Here is a 23,953-nt window from a genome sequence, read left to right as displayed (position 1 = left end):
CTGGATGTAGTGGCACACGCCTGTAATCTCAGCTACTTGGGAGGCTAAGGCAAAAGAATCACTTGAACCCAGGAGGTAGAGGTTGCAGTGAACCAAGAACATACCACTGTACTCCAGCCTGGGTGACAGAACGAAACTGTGTCTCAAAAACAAAAGAAATAAATTTAAAAAAAAATCAAAACCTAGGAAACTTGGCCCTCTTTAAACAGAAACAATGTTTTGCTATGAGACCAGAAATCCTTGCTATACACTAGCTGCTCCCTGTGGCTCAGTTGTGGTTGTTGCTATATATTCAAAGGTTGCCCAGTGCAGAAACAAGTACTAGGAGGGCTTATCTCTGAAAGTAATAAGTAACTGAGCTCTGGCCCCACTGATAAGTACTGAAAAATAATAATATCAATAATAGCTGCTAACATTCTTAAAAGCTTACTATATAACAGGTCCTAAATTTTCTCATTTAGTCCTCACCACAACCCTGTGAAATGGGTTCTCTAATTATCCCCATTGTACTAGTGAAGAAACCAAGATGGAGACAGAGTGAGTGACACAGGTCACAAAACAAGTGAGAAGCAGAGCCACATTTCTCAACCCAGGCAGTCTGGCTACAAACCATCCTCTTGACAGCTGGGTTTCACTGACCCTTCAACAACTACAGGGTAATCATGAAGGCCAGATTCCAACTAGGGCCAATGTATACTGTAGAGCTTGCCCTGCATGGTTGGGTATAACCAGACAGGTGAGCAAAGGGTGAGCCAGGGTTGCCACAGACAAAACAAGGTGATCTCTGGCGCCCAGAAGGGATTCTGTTTGGGAGCAGAGAGTAGAGTTGGAGGAGTACAGCTACTTCACTCCAAGTCTCAGTAACTTCTAGTGATGGGAGATCTGAGACCTAGGAAGGGCATCGTGGTGGATGGGCCAGGATGGTGATCAGACAGAAGGGAGGACAGTGCTTGGAGTTCAGGCAGGGTATCTCACAAGTTCAGTGGTAGCCAGCATGGCCCAAAATACCAGCCTGGAGTTTGGAGGGAGGGGGTCCAGTCCATGGGAGAGAAACTGGCAGATTACCGTTTGGCCAGAGCTCAGGGACTGTATTTGGTACCAGGGCTCAGAAACAAGGACGAGTCCAGTTACCGAACCCAGGACACTGTCCAGGTCAGATGAGCAGAAAGGGTAGCTAGCTTAACATTGAGGGAGAGGTGCTAAAGACCCTTGGATGTCACCTAAGGAGGTTGGACTTCATACTGTGATCTCACCTAGGGGGCTGCTATATACATGTAACACCACAATCTGGGACGATATTATGTCTTCTTTCTAATAACCTCTCAAAAACTCATTATGTATAAATGATCTTTTGTGCACAAAAGTGGATGTTCATGCATTAAAAAGGGCTGTAAAAAGTTTTTGAAAGTGAGTGGATACATGGTTAACCCTAAAATAACATCAGTTTCATATTCTGACTTGCTTTCTTGAAGAGAAGAGTAAGAGATACAGATGTAGTTGGCATGTTTGCATACCCCCGGGATGCTGTGTGAAGGTGCCATGCATGTCTCTGTCAGCTTATATATCACAAACGAGAAAAGGCAGAAAATTGCCCTCCAAGGCAATGGAAGTTGGTCTGAGGGTGTGCAAGGGTATTATAAGAACAATTGTGTGTGATTGTAAGTCCTCCTATAATATTTGAATTAGATAGATAGGTAGAGATAGATAGATAGATAGATAGATAGATAGATAGATAGATAGATAGATAAAATAAAAATAAATTTGTCAGGGTTAGTCCTACAATAAATTAAAAGGGGTGGGGGTCATAGGGACAATATGTTGACATATTGTCACAGCCAGGAAAAATAAAGGCAATCTAACTGGCAGATACGAGAAAAAAAAAAAAAAAAAAAAAAAAAAATGACAGTAGCCAGGGACCATTTATTGTGGTCATAAAAAGGTTCATACACCTCTCGGAAATCGTTGTAATGCAGCAAGTGTTAGACTTTATGGGACCAGTTGCAATATTGAGTCCCCAGTTAAGATTAGAATATCCCCCTTACACCCTATTTAAGGAGGCAGGTAGCCAAGAAACATATATTAGCCAGATTTTCATCAAAAGTACCTAATATCACAAGTGAAAGAAGGCATTGTTTCCTTCATAGCACTTAAGCTGTGGTACATTTTTTATATTATCCTCATTGAACCTCCCAAACTGTATGCCCTGTGCAGGCGAGGACCATGTTCACCCTGGCTTCCCCAGGAGGGAAGCACCTTTCATGGAGGTTGACTTTCCTCAAGCCACTTGTGGCATTTGTCCTGCTCTGGACCTGCCCTGAGATGAGATGTGGGAGGAGGTACAGGCTTCTTCCCAATCAGGCCTCTGAGATGCCTTCCACTGAGTCCCCATCAACTGAAAGAATTTCATCCACTTCCTCCGCCCCATCTAGCTGTGCAGGAATGTCTTCTGTGATTGCTGCTGTGAAGAAAAGCTTTCACTTTAGTGAAAGGCCTCAGTACTGCCTCAAATGTTAAATGTTGGGCTTCTTGTAAAATTCTATTTTTGTCCTCTCCAGGTTTCTAGACAGAGACCTAGGAAAAGGCCCTAAGCAGATACAGTGGTGGGAGCCCCATGACCCTCATTTCAGTTCACTGCCAACCTGGGTGCCCAGCAGCTTCGTCCGTGAGATCTGGGCTTATCCAGCAATGAAGCCTCTAGGGAGCAGCCAGCACCTGCCGGAGGGCTCTAATCCACCACACAGCTGTGAAAGTGGCCTAGCCCCGTAAGAGAAGTGGGCTGGGAGCCTCCACACCTGGGTTCCACTGTCAGAGCCAGGCCATCCCCACCCCTCTCTACACTGCTGTTCTCCCCTCTTCCCTTCGTCCCTTGGTCCCTTCCCCTCTCCTTTCTCCTCCCTCCTTCCCCTTTCCTTTCTCCTCCCTGACATCCTTTCCCTCTCTCCTCCCCTTTCCTTTCTTGTTACTTCTCAGATGACATAGATCAAATGGCTCGTTTTCCTACTCCAAGAAGCAAAGGTTCCTCCCCTCCAGAGGCTCTTCCCAGTGCCCTAAAGGCAAAAACTTCAGCACAGAATAAATAGCTATGAATTTGCCCCCCTTGGTTAGAGAGACGGGGCTATTCATGTCCACAAGACACTTACCTGTGAAGAATCAGAAGTATTTTAAACAGGTGGGACTTTACTGTTACTGTTCTCCTTATAAAGAGTTACACATTTGCTTGACTGGAGGCTTCTCACGTGGCTTTGCTTCCCCCACCCCAACAGCAGGCCTGGAAGATGATTACAGAGGTGTTTATGATGAACAAGAGTTGAAGAAAAGTCCCTAAATGTCTAGCAAATGTGGATTCACAGGAAGGACTCTGGTGGAGCTTGGGCAAGACCTCTCCCCAGCCCTCCCCCCAGCCCTCCCACCCTGCCCCACTCCAGCTGAAGCAGGCAGAGGGACGCTCCCTGGAAACAGAGGAAGTTTGAGTTTCAGGGCCCCTCACTTGGTCTGGCCCTCCAAGGCCCTGGGAAGATCCCCAGTACTGTGTTCCCATGGTCTCATATTTTTGTAAGATTTGCAAAAAAATACATAGTTTCAACACAGTTGGGTTCAACTGCTGTTTCTTTCCACTACAGCTGCCTTTTCCTCATACTTCTCCTCTGATCAGATGGTATTGGAATAGCTGTGGGCATTTGGGGGATCCAACTAAGGGGAAACTGAATTGAGAGTGAATTTAGTTTAGATTGAATGGGATACATTCGTGTGGGCTGCAGTCACTTCTGTGCATGGCTAAGCCACTGCTGTCCACCCCAGAGTAGGAATGGCTTACAGGAATAATGCACAAGTCTGAATTAAATATAAACGTGTCCTATGGTGCCTGGCATCAGAAGTCTGTGGGTAGTGAAGGAAAAACAAGGTTTGAGATGCATTGAGCCAGGCTGGAGACTCTGTTGAAAATTCTTCTAATCATGAGATATATAAAATGCAGTTTTCATTGATGCCTCATCAAAATGGAAATTCAGGAATATATTCAATGACAAAGCATGTACACTGATAAGTACACTGTGCATTGCTTATGGGAATTGCATAAAATAAAATTTATCAGAAATCTTGCATTTGCGGGACCTTACCCTTTAGCAGTGAGGCACATAGCAAGCATGTCTGTGTGTAAGAAATCGTGCCTTAATGCCTTCCAACTATCAACAATTTTTATCAGTCTTGCTAGAGGAAAGACTGCCTTATCTTTTTATTCTCTAATACAAAATCATTATCATATAAAGAGAGGAGCAAAGTTAGGAGGCAAAAATTCCAGAAGAAAGTTATTTTAGCAGTGTGTCAGACAGTTCATTAATTAAAATGTTTTGTGTTTGTCCTGGGCTTTGAGAGGTCTATTGCAGTTGCCAGCTTTAAAAACATAGTAATTTTTTTGTGACTTATCCTTCTGAAGAGTCACTTTCACTCCCAATTTTGTATTTATATTTTTGTATTATTTTCCTTAAAGAGAGAGCCCCCAAACTGTATACGCCTCAGACTCCACAGTCTGAATCCTCCCTATGGGGAAGTCTCTAGAAAAACGTTCTGTTTACTCTGCCTCAGGAAACACTGCTCCAGGCTGGACACACACATTCCCAGGACATTTTGGTCAATGGGTGGTTGCCGAGGTACCAGGCCATCTTCTCTCCAGAATGTGTGTTTTTGGGGCTATGGAGGTCTTTTTCCTGATGGCTGCTATCCTAGGTTTCAGGGATACTTACCTTGCCAGGAAAGACAGTAGTGAAGAGCTGCTGTTGATGCTTAACTTCTCCAGCATCCTGAGGCCCAGCTGTTCAAGTTCTTATTTTGGTATAAATCTGAGGTTCTTTTGATTCAAGAAGAGGTAGAATAGTTTTCTGCCAAATCTTTTCTCAGATACACATTTTGTTTGGGTTAGGTCATCTGACGCGCAAGACTGTCTCATTCCTTCTGCAGCAGGGGATTGACCAGTTTTCGGTTTTCTTTAACAGAGTTGGCGTGGACCTGGATGAAAATTTGAAGGAGGATCCCTCCTCACAGCACCAGGCAAGTCAAAGAAACCAATGCACAGAATATAGAGATATGATTGTTCTGTTCCATAGGCTGTTCCATGTTTGTCCAGCATGTGACCAAGGAGCTATTTCTAAATGGAGCTTCCTCTGCTGATAAAACAAATGAGATTACAATAAAATACAAGGGAATTCAGGGTGTTGATAACTTCTAGCATATGAATGCTTAGAACTAGCATGTACTTGCAAGCCTCTCTATGGCAGCACGAAGCCTGAAAACTTTACAAAGTACAAGCAATACCATGATGGCTCTTAGAATGAGGCACTCCATAGTTAAAATCCCTACCCAGCAACTTGCTAGCTAGCCGACTCAGTGAAATTTACACTAAGTATGTCCAATGCATGTTGCACAAACAACAAATTGACTTATTTCTCCTGGACGGCTTCTCATCCGGTCTGAGGCCCAAGAAACTGTCTAGGTGATCCATTCCTGACTTAATTGAACAACAATTATCTACAGAGACCTGAAAATCCTTTGGGGTAATTGTTTAGAACAATGAGCTCTTCCCTGATATATTAGTTCGTTCTCACAATGCTGATGAAGACATACCCAAGACTGGGTAATTTATACAGGAAAATGGTTTAATGGACTTACAGTTCCACATGGCTGGGGAGGCCTCACAATCAGGGCAGAAGGCAAGGGGAAGCAAGTCACATCTTACGTGGATGGCGGCAGTCAAAGAGAGAGCTTGTGCAGGGAAACTGTTTTTAAAACCATCAGATCTAGTGAGACCCATTCACTCTCACAAGAACAGCATGGGAAAGACCCGTCACCATAATTCAACTACCTCCCACCAGGTTCCTCCCACAGCACATGGGAATTTTGGGAGTTATAATTCAAGATGAGGTTTGGGTGGGAACATAGCCAAACCATATCACCTCAAGTAGGGGAAATGCATTCTCCAAACTGAATTTGAACCAAACGTCAAAGTAGAATCTATCATTGTCGGTTTTGCACTAGCCATTTTAAACTCAGTACTTGACACAAATAAGCAAATGCAGGGAAATTTTACACCTTTTTGCTGAAATTAGAAGTAGACAGACATAGATGTAATAGGAGAATATCATAAATAAGTGATATTACTTAATGAATTGTGTTATGAGCATATTTGTATTCTAAGGGACTCCCTCTCTTTTATTTCATGCTTATTTTTCCAATAATGCCATCAATGAGGCACAATTGGTGAGTTTCCCTGGGCAAGACACTGCTTTCCTGGCACACACAGATGAGACAAAGAAAGGAGCCTGTGCTCTGCGGAAAAGGCTGGGAAATTAAGTTGGTGATGATCCTGGCTCTCATGTACTTTGAGGTTTTTTGTCACATGTGTTCCAAGGCCAAGCAGTTTCCACAGACTCCATTGTCCAGGAAACACACCTAACTGCAGGATGGAGCACAGCAGGGGTGCCCAAAGCACTGGGATTAGAGCCAGCCTGGTGACCTTAGAAAGGAGATCAAAGCCCATCTCCTTACACTGGTGGGCTATAATGAATAGTCAGTAATGTCTGGTGGTGGCTGATTTTTAAAAAGCATTTTCATCTTGTATCAGTCAAATAATTCATTCTCCTACCTTCAAGCAAAACTTTTATCTAAATTTTGTCCTTCTTGCATACCTTTTTCTTTAAAAGAAGAAAAGACACAATTATAAAATTCATCAAATAAAATTCTCTATCTTCTAAATGCCTAATATTCTACAATCATATATACCATTATCGGTAAAAATTTCCTACTAGCCTAAATGCTTTCTTTTATAATTTAAATGTATTTTATTTTATCTCATTCATGTGACACTTTAAAACAAAGTTCATTATTAAATCAGTAACAACTCTTACCTGAAGATATTGTAGCAATAAAAGTCACTTTTTTATTAGAGAAATAGGATAGCATAACATAGAACAGTGAAAACCCTGTGATATTTGGGGTCTTGGGCAAGGTGTTTATGCCTTTGGGTCTCAGTTTCCCTCTCTATAAAATGTAAATGATAACATCTACCTCTCCAGGCTGTTATTTATGATAAGGAAAATTGGGTTTATGAAAATGACCCAACTTAATTAAGCTAAACCCATCTCATTTTATGAATGATTGAAGACAGCTTAAACCACCACATATAATAATAGTAAAATATTTTTATAGAATTTTAAAAATCAGTAAAAAATATTAATAAGAGCAGATAGTCAAAACTAGAGGGGTAAAAAGAATCATGAATAAGCAGATCATAAGGACTTATATACTTGCTGTAGTCAAACCATAAGTAAGCTTTCTGATGGCCAAAGGGGAAATAAAGAAATAATAATTGGTAATTTATTAAATTCATATCATTAGAAGGAAAAATCATACCCTCTCCTCAAGTGATACAAAACATCACTATGTTTTTAAAGAAATCTCTCACTTGGGGCCTCCTGTAGAGGACACATAAAGCACTATCTAAATGTTAAGTAAGTAGCACTATCATTGGCATGGCTCTTCCTGAACTGCTGCTACCTACAAATTATTTTATTTTTAAGAAGTATCCTATAAGTGTTCTTATTCATGATAATGTTTGATTACCAAAGAAGTTACATTTCAGAAAGAGGTTTTCTCCACATATTGGGATAATTCTTATCTTCAGTATCAAGTACAGGAAACAGTGGGCTCTGATGGGAGGTAACAAGCTCTAGTGTCCGCACAGCTGCCACTGAACCTGGACCATTTTTTGGTACTTTCCAAACTGTCAAGAACCTCTCTGCTCTCATTTTGCCTGGCAACACCTGTCTTATTATCAACATCTCTTGCTCTGTTGGATTATATAATGTAACCCCAATTCTTAGGAGGATTGTATGTTTCCCCATGATTTGCATTTATTAAACTGGGTTTGCATTAACAAATAGGTTAATCCTTGTAATGGGCAGGCTTAATATATAAACAAAAGACCCTTCTTACTTACCAAAAGCTAAAAATTTTGCAGGTAGTTATAGTTGTTACTGATTATACACTCTCAAAATCAAGAATAAACTATATAATTATATATATTTAAAATTATATATATTAATATGTTTTTAAATTTTTTCTTTGTTCTCTGTTGTGGAAAGTAAAATAACTTTTGGGAATGTGAACTTGTAGCTGTGGCTAACTACTAATGTCACAACTTTCCTTTTTGCCATACAATATGTTTAGAATGTGAATGGTGTTACACGATTATTTGCACCAGGCACAAAAGCTTTAGAAAGCATGTTCCATATGCAGATATTACACTCTGGATGTATACTTCATGCAAACGTGCTAATCTGAGAACTGGAAGATATTGCAGTTGTGAATTTCATGCCTCTTAAACGTGAAAAACAAAACCCTCAGGTAGCCTCCCACACAACAGGAAGTTTCCCTTGTAATTGACTCCTTGTACTTGAAAGCACACCTTTTCAGAGTAGGTGATTGTCACTGGAGCACCATACTTGCCTTCAGTCTTTTAATAGAAAACTCCTGCTACTCAAGGAAGGCTGCCAGTATTGCTTCTCTTTTTCCCTTTTGCCATTTGATCGTACTCATTCCCATATTCTTTGGGCACTAGCTATTATTCTTAACACTGCTCTAAGCACCTAATACGCGTTTGCTCACTTAATTTCCAAGATAACCCTGAGTGGGTACTATAATTATCTGCATTTTACAAATAAGGAAATTGTACACAGAGACAAAACTTGCCCAAGAACACACAGAAGGGAGAGGTGGAATTTGAACCCGGACAGTTTGGTTCCAGAGTTTCCACTTAACTGGGATGCATGCATATATTCATTCATTTACTCATACAAGTAATTCTTGGTACCCACTCCTATGGCACTAACCTAGATGTGAGGATTCAGGAGTTACCAAATCAAAGTTGTCTTCCTCCCGAGTATATACTGTAATGGGGGACACTGATCAGAGAAAGGTAAACTACATTCTGTGCTTTCAAAGCATGATCACAATAAAGCAGGTCAGAGGATAGAGAACAGGGGAGGAGGCTTCTTGGTCAGGGTGGAAGTGGCATTTGATCAGAGGCCAAATGATGTGTGGAAGAAACAATCCATGTGAGAAGGGGTTGAGGAGAGGTGGTCTGGCAGAGGCTACAGCAAGTATGGAGGCACTGGAGTCACAATGGGTTATGGTGTGCACAAAAGCAGCAGGAAGGCCAGCATGGCTGGAGCTGAGTAAGCAGGGTGGGAGCGGATGGAGAAAAAGTGGGAAAAACAGACAGGGGCAGGGGCCAGTCCGTTGCCCATGGTGTTAGGTTTGAGTTTTTTTCTAATGTGATAGACTCCCTTGATGGTTTGGTTTGGAGCTTGAAAGTAATAGAATTAGCCCATTAAAAAAAAATGTCTCCCCATTCCACCCTGCCAGCTGTTATGATGAGGATAATTTTCATCTTTTTACATACAATTTCATTTTCTAACACTATGCTTGTTTCTTTATGGTTTCTCGATGTTACCTTCCAAATTTCTTTTGTTTCTGAAAGTCCCTTCATTGAAATTCTGGTTTTGGTTGTCCTTTATTCTTGTGTGTAACCTGGGTGGATCAGTTCTGGTCACTGCAGCACATGAAAGTGAGCAGAGCTGAGAAAGGTCTGAAGAAGGGCAACTTCAATAACTGACAGAGGGACCTGCTGTCAGAGCAACGGGGATTAAAAGGATTAGGATTTTTCCATCAGAAAGACTAGAACGAAGAAGGGATACAACAAAGTATCTGTAAACATATGAAAGGTGTAAAGCGAATGAAGACTTGTTTGCTAACTCCCAGAAAACCATAACCTGGAATACCTTTGAAGCCTGGAAGAGGCCATGGGTGAATAATAGAAGTATTTGTTCTTCTGCACAATTGATAGTTCTTATTCACAGCCATCCAGAGTTGCAAGACTTGGAAATATAAGTAGGTTCAAGAAGGGAAGAGATTAATTTAGTAGATAGTGGGGTCATCATGGTCATTAAATAAAATTTTTCTTTGTGAATATTTTCAAATGTTCCTAATAAACAGAAAGATAAGATAATAATGAATCTCAACATACCCATCCCCTAAATTTAACAATTGTCAACATTTTCCATACTTTTTTCGTTTATTGCTCCTATGCTGTTGGAGTTAGTCTCATAGAATGTAAATTTCACACTGCACTTCCACAGATATTTCAGAAATAGAATACTAGTCTCAAAATTTGATGTGACCCAGGTGAGAGTTTTTGTAATGTCATGTCGTTCCAATGTCATTGTAACTAATGGTATTTTGAGAAAAATAAACATTTCAGAGAAAATATCTTGGGTTTTCCCTTGGCCAACATTAAATTTATTTTGGTTATACTTACTTATGGATTTTAGATTCAAAAGTATGTCCTCTCCCTACTAACTTTTTACTGCATAGGACTAAATTCTGTATTTTTATCTTACCAGTAGTTCCTGCAAGTACATGTTCTAGAAAGTAGGAATGATAACAAGGAAGAAGTGGAAGGTGGTAGCTATACTTTAATGAGCATTTTTATATATTAAGTGATTAACAATTATATACATATGTGTATATATACATAATCACATTTAATCTTTGCCTTGACCAATCAAGATACCTATATCACTCCCGTTTTACAAATGATGAAATTGGAGTTCAAAGAATTAATTTTCCCAAGACAACAAACCAGTGATGGGCTGAACCAGAACTAAAGGCCAAAGCTGTTTCATTCTCACCATTGCACCACATCCAATCTATAAATGTGTTCTTTCTTCCCAGTAAGATAGCCTGTCAGTCAACATTTGAGTAATCCTTTCCCCATTAACTCCTGGTCAGCCTCATTTCCCAACCCTATCGAGAGTATCAAGCATATTCTCATTTCAAGAGGCTAGAGTATATTCCTCATCCTTGGAATCCTTCCCTTCACCCAAACCCAGTAAGCTATGAGTATGGGTCCATTGTCTAGGAGGTCTTTTCCTACTGCAAAGTGTGTCATCCTTCACTCACAGTGCAGCAGGCTCTACTGTCTCCCAGGAGGAGAGGGCCAACCTGCATCATTCTCTGCTTGTTACTTCCTCCCATCAAGGGTTGAGTCTTTAGCTCTTATTCATGCAGATGTCTAAAGGAAGAACATACCAGACAAGACAAGGGTCCTGAGGCAGGAACATGCCTACCTATTCGAGAAATAGCATAGGTGCAAGTATAGCTACAGTGAGCCACCAAGAGTATTATAAGCTATGAGTCAGAGATACAGACAGGATCAGTTATCTATTGCCACATAATGCTGCATAACAAACAAAATCTCAGAGGCATGAACAATAAATACTTATCTCAAGTCTTTGGGGTTCAGTTTTTCTACAGTGGACTTGTTCATATATCTAGGGTCAGCTACAATTTGCTAGATAACTGCTGATCTTAGCTACGCTTGCTCATATGTCTGGATTTGGAGAGCTGTCGGCTGATCTAGGATAACTTTAATAGCGATGACTTAAGTGCCTCAGCTGTGTACCACATGATTCTCATCTCATCTGGGACCAGTGGGCTACCCTGAGTGTGTCTTTCTCCTGGCCATGACAGAGGGCAAGAATGTAAGCAAAAACAGGCAAGGTTTCTTGAGGCTGAGCATCAGAAGTGATATGTTGGCACCGCTGCTACATTCTGCTGAGCAGAGAAAATTACAAGGTCGTCCTAAAAAACAGATGTATGAATAAATGACTCCTATTTGGTCAAAAGAACTGCAGATTTACATGGAAAAGGCTGTGGATACAGGGATGAAAAAAACGGCACCTCTAATGCAATTAGTCTGCCATATATTAGGTCACATGGGCCAACGTAAACCGTTTGGACCTTATAGTAATCTGTACAGTTTCAGACTTTCGAAATGTACTGATACTTATTTTATTGATTCCAATTGATATATCTTGGGGAATATTCCGTGTGTACTTCAATGTGTATTCTTGCAACTGTTTCAATACTATACCAAACAACTGCAGAATCCAGTTGGCATAGCTCAGTAAGTGCAAATTATGTCAACCTGTTTTTGTCTACTTATTTTATCAGTTACTGATAAAACCTCCAATCAAACAATTGAACTCATGGATCTAGAGAGTAGAAGGATGGTCAGAAGTGTCTAGGAAGAATAGTAAGGGTTTGGGGAAGTGGGAAAGGTGGGGATGGTTAATGAGTACAAAAAAATAGAAAAGATGAATAAGACCTACTATTTGATAGCAAAATAAAGTGACTCTAGTCAATAATAACTTAATTGTATATTTTAAAATAATTTAAAGAATGTAACTGGTTTGTATGCAATTCAAAGGATAAATGCTTGAGGGGATAGATACCCCATTCTCCATAATGTGCTTATTTCACATTGCATGCCTGTATCAAAACATCTCATGTGCCCCATAAATATATATACCTACTATGTACCCACAAAAAATGGTTTTAAAAAATAATTTAAACATTTAAAATAAAACCTCCAATTATAATTAGGAATTTTCCTGTTTCTTTATCTGTTAAATAGCGCTTCATATGTTTTCACCGGATATAGAATTCTGGTTTGATGGTTGTCTTCTTTGAAAGTCAACGATTTAAAAATCACATTGTGTTGTGTTCTGGCCTCCTTTTTGTTTGTTTGTTTTTGTTTGTTTGTTTGTTTTTGTTTTGTTTTGTTTTGAGACAAAGTCTCGCTGTCTCCCAAGCTGGAGTGCAGTGGCGCCATCTCGGCTTACTGCAAACTCCGCCTCCCGGGTTCACACCATCCTCCTGCCTCAGCCTCCCGAGTACCCGAGTAGCTGGGACTATAGGCGCCCGCCACCACACCTGGCTAATTTTTTGTATTTTTAGTACAGACGGGGTTTCACCGTGTTAGCCAGGATGGTCTCAATCTCCTGACCTCGCGATCCGCCCACCTCGGCCTCCCAAAGTGCTGGGATTACAGGCGTGAGCCACCACTCCCGGCCTCTGGCCTCCATTTTTTCAGATAGAAGTCAGTTGAATTTTTTTTAATTTCCTGGAACATAATATGCTCCGTCTTTCCCTGGTTGCTTTTAAGATTTTTATCTTTATCTCTAGTTTTTAGAAGTTTGATTCCTATATGCCTAGGTTTTTAAAAATTTATCCTACTTTGTTTTCACTGAGTTTCTTGGAACTCTCGGTTGATATTTTCATCAAATTTCGGAAATATTCAACTATTGCTTTTTGAAAAATTTTTGTTCTCCATGTTCGTACTGCCCTCTTTCTAGCCCTCCAATATTATATATATTAGGCTACTTAATATTTTTTTCTCATATCACTTAGGTATTAGTCTATTTTAATCTTGTTTCTCTGTGTTCTACAAATTGCATAATTTTTACTGATCTCTTTTCAAGTTCACTGACACTTTCTTCTTAGTATCTAATCTGCCCTTAAGCTAATCTAGTAAATTTTTAATTCCAAATATTGTACTTTTTGGTTCTAGAAATTTTTAATGGCTTTTTTTTTCTTTCTCTTTTTACTATTTCAGTGGCTTTGGGGATACAGCGGTTTTTGGTTACATGGATGAACTATAAAGTGGTGAAGTCTGAGATTTTAGTGCACCCATCACTGGAGTGGTATACATGGTACCCAATGTGGAGTTTTTTAATCCTTAGCTCCTCTCAACCTCCCTCTTCTAAGTCTCTCAATTTCATTGTGTCACTCTGTATGCCTTTACATACCCATAGCTTAGCTTGCATTGATAAATAAGAACAAAAGTTATTTGGTTTTCCATTCCTGAGTTATTTCATTTAGAATAATGGCCTCTCACTCCATCCAAGTTGCTGCAAAAGACATTATTTCATTCTTTTTTATGGCTGAGAAATGTTCAATGGTATATATATACCACATTTTCTTTAGCCACTCATTGGCCAATGGGCACTTAGGTTGGTGCCATATCTTCACGGTTGTGAATTGTATTGCAATAAATGTACGCGTGCAGGTGTCTTTTTGATATATGGACTTATTTTCCTTCGGGTAGATACCCAGTAGTGGAATTGCTGGATCAAATGGTAAATCTACTTTTAGTTCTTTAAGAAATCTCCATACTGTTTTCCATAGAGATTGCACTAATTTAAATTCCCATCAGTAGTGTATAAGCATTCCCTTTTCATCACATTCATGCCAACAACTATTGTTTTTTGACTTTTTAATAATGGCCATTCTTGCAGGAGTAAAGTAGTATCTCATTGTGGCTTTAATTTACATTTCCCTGATAAATAGTAATGTTGAGCGTTTTTTCATATTTTTTTGCCATTTGTATTTCTTCTTTTGAGAAATGTCTATTCACGTCATTTGTCCACCTTTTGATGGGATTATTCTTGATCCGATTGAGTTCCTTATAGATTCTGGATACTAGTTTCTTGTCAGATGCATAGTTTGCAAATATTTTATCCCATTCTGTAGTTTTCTCTATTGATAATTTATTTTGCTACACAGAAGTTTTTTAGGTTAATTAAGTCCCATTTATTTTTGTTTTAGTTGCATTTGCTTTTGGGGTCTTAGTCATTAATTCTTTGCCTAGGTCAATGTCCAGAAGAGTTTTTCCTAGGTTATCTTCTAGAATTGTTATGGTTTCAGGTCTTAGATTTATGTCTTTAATCCATCTTCAGTTTTTTTTTTTTTAATAAGGTGAGAGAAAGAGAGGTTCACTTTCATTCTTCTGCATGTGGCTATCCAATTTTCCCAGCACCATTTAGACCGTTCCATTGGTCTATGTATCTACTCTTTTACCAGTACCATGCTGTTTTGGTAACTATAGCCTTAGTAGTATAATTGGAAGTCCAGTAATGTGATGCCTCCAGATTTGTTCTTTTTGCTTAGGATTGCTTTGACTCTTCAGGCTCTTTTTGTTCCATATGAATTTTAGAGTTGTTTTTTCTCCTTCTGTGAAAAACGATAGTTATTTTGATAGGAACTGCATTGAATCTGTAGACTGCTTTAGGCGGTATGGTCACTTTCATGATATTGATTCTTCTAATCTATAACTATGTGATATGTTTCTATTTGTTTGGATCTATGATTTCTTTCAGCAGGGTTTTTGTAGTTCTACTCATAGAAATCTTTCACCTCCCTGATTAAGTATATTCCTAGGTATTTTATCTTTCTTTGAAGCTGTTGTAAAAGGGATTGAGTTCTTGATTTGATTCTCATCTTGGTCACTGTTGGTAGACAGCAGTGCTACTGATTTGTGTACATTGATTTTGTAACCTGAGACTTTACTGAATTACTTTATCAAATTCAGTTGTCTTTTGGAGGGGTCTTTAGGGTTTTCTAGGTGTACAATCATATCCTCAGTGAACAGTTCACTGCTTGACTTCTTGTTTTCCCATTTGGATGCCCTTTATTTCCTTCTCTTGCCTGATTCTAGAATTTCCATTTTGTTCTTTTAATACTATTTACATCCTGCGGAAATCTTCACTTGTGTTTTCATTGTCTCTTTGTCTTTAAATTCCCTAGTATATTTTTTAGAGTATTTTAATGCCATTGCCTGTTAATTCCAGCATCTGAGCCATTTGAAGTTCTGTTTCTATAAGTTACGTTTCTTCTGGCTGCAGGTCATGCTTTCCTGCTTCTTCCCATGTCTAGCAGTTGTTGTGACATGCTAGGCATTATGAATATTACATTGAATGGAGTGTGGAGTATTCTATAAAGGTCGCTGAATTTTATTCAATCAATCAGTTAAAATCTTTTAAGCCTTAGTTCTGTGCTTGCCTTCCTTGATACATTTTCATTTCATCCTCGGTTTTAGGGTATGGTCATTATTCTAGAACATTGTGTTTACTCATAAAGCATGCTTTTTTCTGAGGTCTCAACAGAATAGCTGACTTTTGGCTTTGGCTGGACCAAACTGCAGTGTTTCCTAGCACCATGTGATCTCAATCTCTCCATTTATTTCTCAGTTTCACAAGAGTTTCTCCCTGCAAGCCTTTGTGAACCTCAACCTGTGCATGTACAGGTCAGTGTTCAACCAAGGACCTATGGGAAACATCTCCACAGGCTTCTAGGTGTCCTCTCTGTGCAGTTTCCTCCTCTCTGTACACAGCCACTCAAGCGGTACCCTAACTCCCATCTCTAGTTCTTCAAGTCAGTGAGACTGCTGTTCTCTGCTTGAACTCTATCTCCTTACCTTCAAGGGAAGGACTTACAGGCAGCAAGTCAAGGAGAATAGCGGGCTCACCTCATTTGTTCCCTTCTTTCAAGGATCACAGTCCTTTGCTGCCAATTATCCAATACCTGAATCCTATCATATGTTTATGATCCAGTTTTCTGTCATGGCTAGCCATTGTGAAAGTGATGTTGAAGTGGTTTTTGTAGGAAGACATATTGTTTTGCTTTGTTTTTAGACACATACAAAATACTAAAGAATGGAATCTCAAATCTAAATGTGAGACTCTTATCTTTACTATGGCAGTAGTGGCTCTGGGTTTTGTTATTACCATGAACCAGGATCTTCTTGTTCCAGGGAAAATTGTTTGTTAGGGCATGTGTGTGTATGTGCGCACACATGCATGTTCTTGTGAACATGTATATATGAGTTATCACACTAACTGAATTATGAAATGTGTCAGGTATTAGTTAAGAATATGATGAAGCAGGTACAGTGAGATGCTGTGAACTTCCTCCTCTAAGTTGGTCCATCACTTTTTGTCTTTGTATTTAATCTTCAATCTGTAAGATGGGTATATTGGACCCAGGATAGTTTTTGATATACTTTTAAGAGGGAACATATGTCTTCTATACCACAAATGTTACTTTTGTGAAAGCACTTCATAAACTGTAAAAAGCTATGCAAATGTAGGCCTCAACATATTATTTCTTTCCAAATTGTATTTCAATACCTTTCACATCTAGAATTTATTATTCCAGTATATCATTGTATTTTCTATTGCTGCATAAAAAATTATCCTAAAATATAGCGGCTTAAAACAACCCACATTTATTATCTCAAAGTTTCTATGGATCAGGAATTGGAAAGCAACTTAACTGAGTCTTTCTGATGCAAGGTCTTTCATGAGATTACAGTCAAGATGTCAGCTAAAGTTAGAATCATCTGAAGGCTGGACTGAGCCTAGAGGATTTGCTCCCATGTTGGCAGAAAGCCTCCGTTCCTTACCGGCCATTGGCAGGCATACTTCATTCCTTTCCACATGGATCTCTTCACAGAGCTTCTTGAGTGTCCTCACAAGAGGGCAGCCAACTTTTCTCACAGCACGTGGTCCAAGAGAGACAGCAAAAAAGAAAGCCACAATGACTTTTTATGACCTAATCTTGGATATGACACACCATCATTTCTGCTATATTCTATTTATTAAAAATGAGCCATTAAGTATGACCCACACCCAACAGGAAGAGAAATTAGGCCCCATCTTTTTTTTTTTTAACCTTCAAAGAGATTTTTTTCTTAATTTTAAAATTTTTAATTGGCATGTTGTAATTGTACATACTTATAGGGTACAGAATGATAATTTGATACAGGTATACAATGTGTAATGATCAAGCAAGATAATTAGCATAGCCGTTACCTCAAACATTTCTCATTTCTTTGTGTTAGAAACATTTAAAGTCCTCTCTTCTAGCTATTGGAAATTATGCAATGAATTTATTGTTAACTATATTCACCCCACAGTGCTGCAGAACACTAGAACTTATTCTTCCTATGTAGCTGTAATTTTGTACCTATTAACCTCTTCTATCCTCCCCTCCCAACTACCCTTCCCAGCCTCTGGTAACCACAATTCTACTTTCTACCTCTAGGTAAGTTCCATACTTTAAAGGAAAAAGTATCAAAGAATGTGTTGATATACACTTTAAGACCACCACAATATCATATAATATTTTCCTGAACCAAAGAATTTATTTACCTCTGGATTAACTTGGATCTACTATACAGAAAAAGTTACCTGGACCAAGCCCTTTCTTTGTAGCTAAAGCATGAGCCAAGCCCATCTGGTAGTCAATCTGTGAGATCTCTGTGTCATGTTAACAGTTTTATCCATCTGTGGCTCGTTGTCTCAGTTTTCTTCTCTCTAGGCATGTATTTTCTGACTGTATCTTCCTGGCAACATTTATGAATTTAACTGGGCATTAGGATGGTGAGAATATTTTTATAAAGGGCTTTCTATGTAGAGGCTAAGAATTAATGATTCACCCTTTAAAATGTAAATTTGAAAAAAAATTTTCTATTTGCCTCTTGATTATATACTATGTTCCCTCTTCAGAACCCAGAATTCTTTCTCTTTAGAGGCATGGAATCTGATCCTCTCCTTGGTAATTAGAAAATCAAGGTAATGCATTTGAAATTGTTACACAAATATACTCCAATTTGGAAGGAGACAGTAGGGCAAATGTATTGGTAACAAATTCTATTCACATGCACTACCCTAAAAAGTGCTTTCGAGCCCATAAAGAGCTCTGCAGATTTGTTATGGTAATTATTTGTCTTTGTTATTACTTGGTGCAACTTCCACTGACATTAATATTGAATATGAAATCTTCAGAAATAGAAAGGAAAATCCTCCCTCTCTCGCTTAATCCACTGAATCTCCCTGAAATGAGGAGCAATCCCAGATGATTATCCCAAAGCAGAATTCATCCAGTTCACTTAGCAAAGTCCTCATATTTGAATATTGACAGAGGAACGTATTTACGTTTCTCTAGTTCTTTTTCATCAAAGTTTACAATAAACAATCCCTTCTTGCTTTGCTGTCTGTTTTTCACAGATTTCCTGCCAGAACCTTTGTTTTCTCTCAGGGGTTCAAATAAGCACAAAACAGAGTACCATCATAATTTTTCTGTTGCTCCCTCTCTAGAGGGTGTTAAATATTACGGGATCACCTAAAAGAAAACTACCCACTGCCTGCTATTCTCAGTCACTTCCCAACCTCTGGTCTATTGCCTTATTTAAGGAGAAAAAGATATCAAATACCCCAGTCATTTTTTAAATTTTCCCAGAAAAAAAAAAGAGGTTAATAAAAGAGCCAGAAAATCCCCATGTATCAAACATTCTGCTGCTTAGAGTATCTAGTAAAATAAAAGATGAGATTCCACATGCTTGACCCACCAGTTCCCATTTACAGCTGTGAAACATGAGGCTCAGAGTTGGTGTTATTAGTAGTAGTATTACTAAAATGTTGTAACTAAACTCAAATCTTGGTCTTCGGTTTCTGGAACCTATGCTTGTTCTAACATGCACACCACATCCCCTCTGGAATAAAGATCCTCAAAAGAGAAGAAATATTGCTAATGATAAGAAAAATACCATCAAGTTCCAGATTTGACTTGTGATGACTGCTCACATCTATTGTCCTTGAGGTGTGAGTTGATCTCTACTTCAGAAGAATCCAGATAGATTGATGCTACCTGCTGTCTGCTGCCCATCTGGACCCTCCCATGGGCTGGCTCTCTGTGCTGCCTCATCAGATACCTTCCCTGTTCCAGGGTGATTTCAAAGGCCGGCCTTCCCTTAGCACATTTATCTTCAACCCCCAGTGCACAAGCAGAGCACACACTAGACTAACTCATTTATTTCTACTCATTTATTGATGGCCTTTCATAACCAAGTTATTAAGTCATCAATAACTTCAGAGAAATAAACGAATGTATCTGGAACTGGGTCAACAGATATTTAAGACATATTCTGAACATTTTATCTAGGATCAGTATAAATGTCAATGCCGGGTCATCAGTGGTATTTTCCCCACCTGGGAAAACATATTTCACAGGTGTTTTATTCTAATTAGATCCAAGTTTATTCCTCATAAAGTATTGAAATGAATAGCATCTCCAGTCACCCACATAAAATGAAGGTTTTTAAAAAAGAGATTGCATGTGTTAATAATTTTCCAAAATACTACCTAACGTGTGTTGCTCCCATCAGCTGACCATAAATATCCCTGGAAGGTTTGCCAAAAATAGAGTATAAGCTCTTTCAGAAGTGCTTATGAGTTCTGATATATTCCCCTCGGGAAATAAAAAGGAGAGGAAAAGTAGAAAAAGAGAGGATTTCTAAGACCTTGGGAAACCCTTGAAACCAGTATCTAGAAGACTAAAGAAATTCCTAACACTAAAGTTAAGCTTCTATGGGGACATTTTCAAAGCCACTGGCAGTTCACCCAGCTGAGGGGAACCCTGCATTTTCGTTATGTTTCAGGGTATGTATACCTGCTATATCTCAGCCTGCAGGAGGAGCATTCCACTGTTCTGACCTCCCCTTTTGCACTAGTTTGCTCTCCATTTGTATCCTGGGGCCCCATCTAGATAAGAGAAATCTTGCCTGCTTAGGGCCTCAGTATTTTTGGAAACCTATATGTATCCCAGTTATATCAGTTTCCTCATCTGTAAAATAGGAATAATAATAGACCACACGTCATCAAATAATTATAAGACTCTGAAGTGTTAATGTATGAAAAGTATTTAGAATGGTGTCTGGCATATGGTAAGTGTTCAAGAAGTACAGCTATTACTGTTGCCATTAATAAAAAGTCTTTTCCATATGATTAGGACCTAAGAGACCAGCCAGTCCAATTTCCTCAATTCATTTTACAGACAAGGAAACTGCAGCCCAATGAAGTTACGTAGCCTATTAATAGAATGTCCGTGCTTTTGAATTAAAGGCTGAATTAGAAACCTGCAGAAAAACATTCTCTCTGAAGTCCGGCAGTCCTAGACTAAAATTCCAATTGTTACCTTCTAGTTGTGTGACTTTGAACTCACTTCTTTCCTTCTCTGGGACTCTCTAAAATCCCTATGTGCAAAATAGGTACAATGCTACCCACCTTGATAGAGTATTGTGAGAATTGAAAAATAATGACTGAAAAACTTAATGACTGGATAATGTAACTAGCATTCTGCCTGGGAGTTCATGGGCATTCAATAGCTTGGGCCCATCATTATTAGGAACATCATTCAGCTGCAGACTGGCTACCAGAATCCCGGCCCCTGATTGCCAGTATAGCTCACCACAACACTGCCCACCCTTACATTAAAAAAAAAAAAAAGGAAATTTGCTCTCATTCCTTTTTATCAGCTTTTTAAATGACTTTCTAGTCATCAGTAGATATTATCCGCTGTCAAAAATCACCTATGATTATTGATGGATAAAAATCTGTGTATCCTTATTCTTAAAGGAAAGGGTGGGAAAAAAGGCAAGTCCCCACCCTTGGCCCTGAGCTTTTCATAACTAGTTTAGCTCAACATGAGCAGTTTTGCTTTGCCAGATGAACCCCAACATGCTGTTGAGAAACAGTGGCTCAGAAACAATTTGAGGATGATGAAAAAAACGCTGTGTGCAACAGTGATTTTGCAAATCTGACACCTTTGCTCCGGTAGAAATGCTTAGAGAAAGGTATGGGGAAGGACAGAAATTGAACCAGACACCCTGGTTTCCTTTCTTGAGGAAATATGCATAAATTCTGACTATAGATAACAAGGCATGGCACTCCAGCCCTATCAGAAAACAGAGACCTGTGGAACTCTGATGTCCAGGAAAAGATCATCAGTGTCCCACAGCAGGGATTGGGAATAGGAATGGATTCCATGACCAAATAACTTTGAGACCCACTTCCTGTTGAAGATTTGCGATGCTCATTTATAAATGAAAGACTGAGAAGTTCTACATTTTCCTTTCTTTTATTTTAGGTTCAAGTGTACATGTGCAGGTTTGTTATATAGGTAAACTTGTGTCACAGGGGTTTGTGATATAGATTGTCTCATCTCCCAGATACTAAGTCTAGTACCACTAGTTGTTTTTTTCTGACCTCTCCCTCTTTCCACCCTCAAGTAGGCCCCAGTGTGTATTGTTTCCATCTTTGTGTCCATGTGTTCTCATCATTTAGCTTCTACTTATAAGTAAGAACATGTGGTATTTGGTTTTCTCTTCCTGCATTAGTTTATTAAGGATAATGGCCTCCAGCTCCATCTATGTTCCTGCAAAAGACATAATCTCATTCCTTTTTATGAGTGCATATTATTCCAGGGTATATATGTACCCCATTTTCTTTATCCTGTCTACCATTGATGGGCATTTAGGTTAATTCCATGTCTTTGCTATTGTGAATAGTGCTGCAATGAATGAGAAGTCCTCCATTTAAGAAACCTATTTAACACTGTAGACCCCATCCTTTCCTGAATGATTAGCACAAAATTTCCATCAACATCAAGTGAACAGTGATACACTAGGAGACACTGGTAAACTACAAGTCTTGAAAAATCAAAGATCTTAAGACAATCAATGAAAAAGACAATGAAAAGTTTGGGTTTTAATTTCATTGTGAGTCTCTGCTTCAGCCATTTTAAACAAAGAATAAATGGCTGACTAAAAGCAAAGCACCCTTTGCTTTCTTGTGGGGGACAGAACAGCAGCGTCTACTGGTACACATATGTTTCAGGGGTTGAACACAACCTTTTGTGTCCAGCTATTTATCATTAACCAATGATGGAACTGGCTAGAAAAGGACAAAAAAATAAAAGCAAATCAATTTGAGCTCATCTAAGGGCTGTCTGTGGAGCGTCCAGTTGACTTTCATTGTCTTCCGTGGGTCATTATATCCTCAGAAGACTATTCATATTACTACTGGACTGCAATTCATGACAGAGTTTGGGCATGAAAACGGGGGGTCCAGACATAGCAACAAAGCCCACATTAAGATATATAAATGTTTTTAGTGATGAGGGTAATTACAACTGATTGAAATTCTCTTAACACACAAAATGGAATACAGTAAAAATGCCACTGGATACCCTCCTTATATTTTTTTATCTGTCTCTAAAGCTCACAAAATTTTACTTTCTTTCCTTTTTTATCCATATTTCATCCTCTTCTCTTACAAAAACACCCATCAAACACTTTCTCTTCCTCTTTTGTCTTTAATTCCTTATCATCCTCTCACCCTTTATGGCCCTTGTGGGAAAGAAAAAAAAGAGATAGACAAGCACATTCAATTGTTGCAGTCTTCTCATCAGGAATGTCTATTTCAAAACCCTTCATAATCTAAGCAGAAATATATCAAAAGTCAACCGATAGCCTTTGGCAGTAATCTATCAAATAAAATGAATAAAATATAGCATAACACTTATTAGACTATTATCCTCACTTTAGCCTTGACCTTTTGGTAATCCATAAATAAATATCATCCAAATTTGACACAAGTAAACTGTAAAATTCCCACAACAGCACTATGACAGAAATGTCATTTTTATTGATGTCAAAATAGCTTTTCTTAGCTATTTAATAAAATTGGGATTATTAAGAAAAGTAAATGTTGAAATACTCCGAAAGGGTCTCATCCACATAGCAAGATTTATGAGCTACTTTGCCTGGCAACTGCTTCACCATTTAGATGAAAATGCCTATACTTAGAAAGGTTTTTTTAAATGTAGTTAAATTTAATTTGGTTTGACATGTATTTTTATATTAAAATGTGTTTGACTATTTACCCATTGCCTTTTTTTATTGTTTCTCCCCAGGAAGCAAATAACTTGGATAAAAACACGACGAAAGCAGAGAGTGCTCGGCTCTTCAGAATGTGGTATGGCTTCGACCACAAGTATCCTTTGATAATAACGATCTCACAGATCCTGCTGCAGGCAGAGAATTACTTTAAGCTCTTAATCATTGAAGTGTGCACTCCTGCTCTTCAAGAAACACCGAAAGGTAAAGTGAATTCACAGCCAAACTTATAACAAGGAATGATTTCATAAAATAAAAAGCAGGGTAGTCCACACTTAAGTGTTTCAGAGAGCTAAAGTGAAACTTCTCAGAGTCAAATTCATCTAGTGTTTTCCTGACTGTAATGCCAGTTGATAAAATCATATAGTCCTGAAGAAGCTGTTTTGCTGTTCTTCCCTTTGTAAAGCTCCTACTTCTGGTCAGATTGGTCAAATAGGCCCGCTTGATTAAGGGCATTGTATGAACAGTTTCAGCAGCCTCTGGCCA

General features: G+C 38.8%; 1 protein-coding gene across 1 annotated transcript in view; it reads left to right on the top strand.

Annotated features, from left to right (window-relative positions):
- Positions 1–23,953, top strand: part of SLC9A9 (solute carrier family 9 member A9) — a 586,828-nt gene that overhangs the window by 461,638 nt on the left and 101,237 nt on the right. The window contains exons 13-14 of the mRNA XM_050779755.1: positions 4,989–5,043; positions 23,485–23,564. Of these exons, the coding sequence (XP_050635712.1) occupies positions 4,989–5,043; positions 23,485–23,564 (135 nt within the window). The remainder of the gene's footprint in view (positions 1–4,988; positions 5,044–23,484; positions 23,565–23,953) is intronic.

Source organism: Macaca thibetana, chromosome 2 (assembly GCF_024542745.1).
Source record: "Macaca thibetana thibetana isolate TM-01 chromosome 2, ASM2454274v1, whole genome shotgun sequence".
NCBI classification, from domain to species: domain Eukaryota; kingdom Metazoa; phylum Chordata; class Mammalia; order Primates; family Cercopithecidae; genus Macaca; species Macaca thibetana.
Note: the sequence above shows the minus strand (reverse complement) of the source record. Positions and strands in the feature narration are given on the sequence as shown.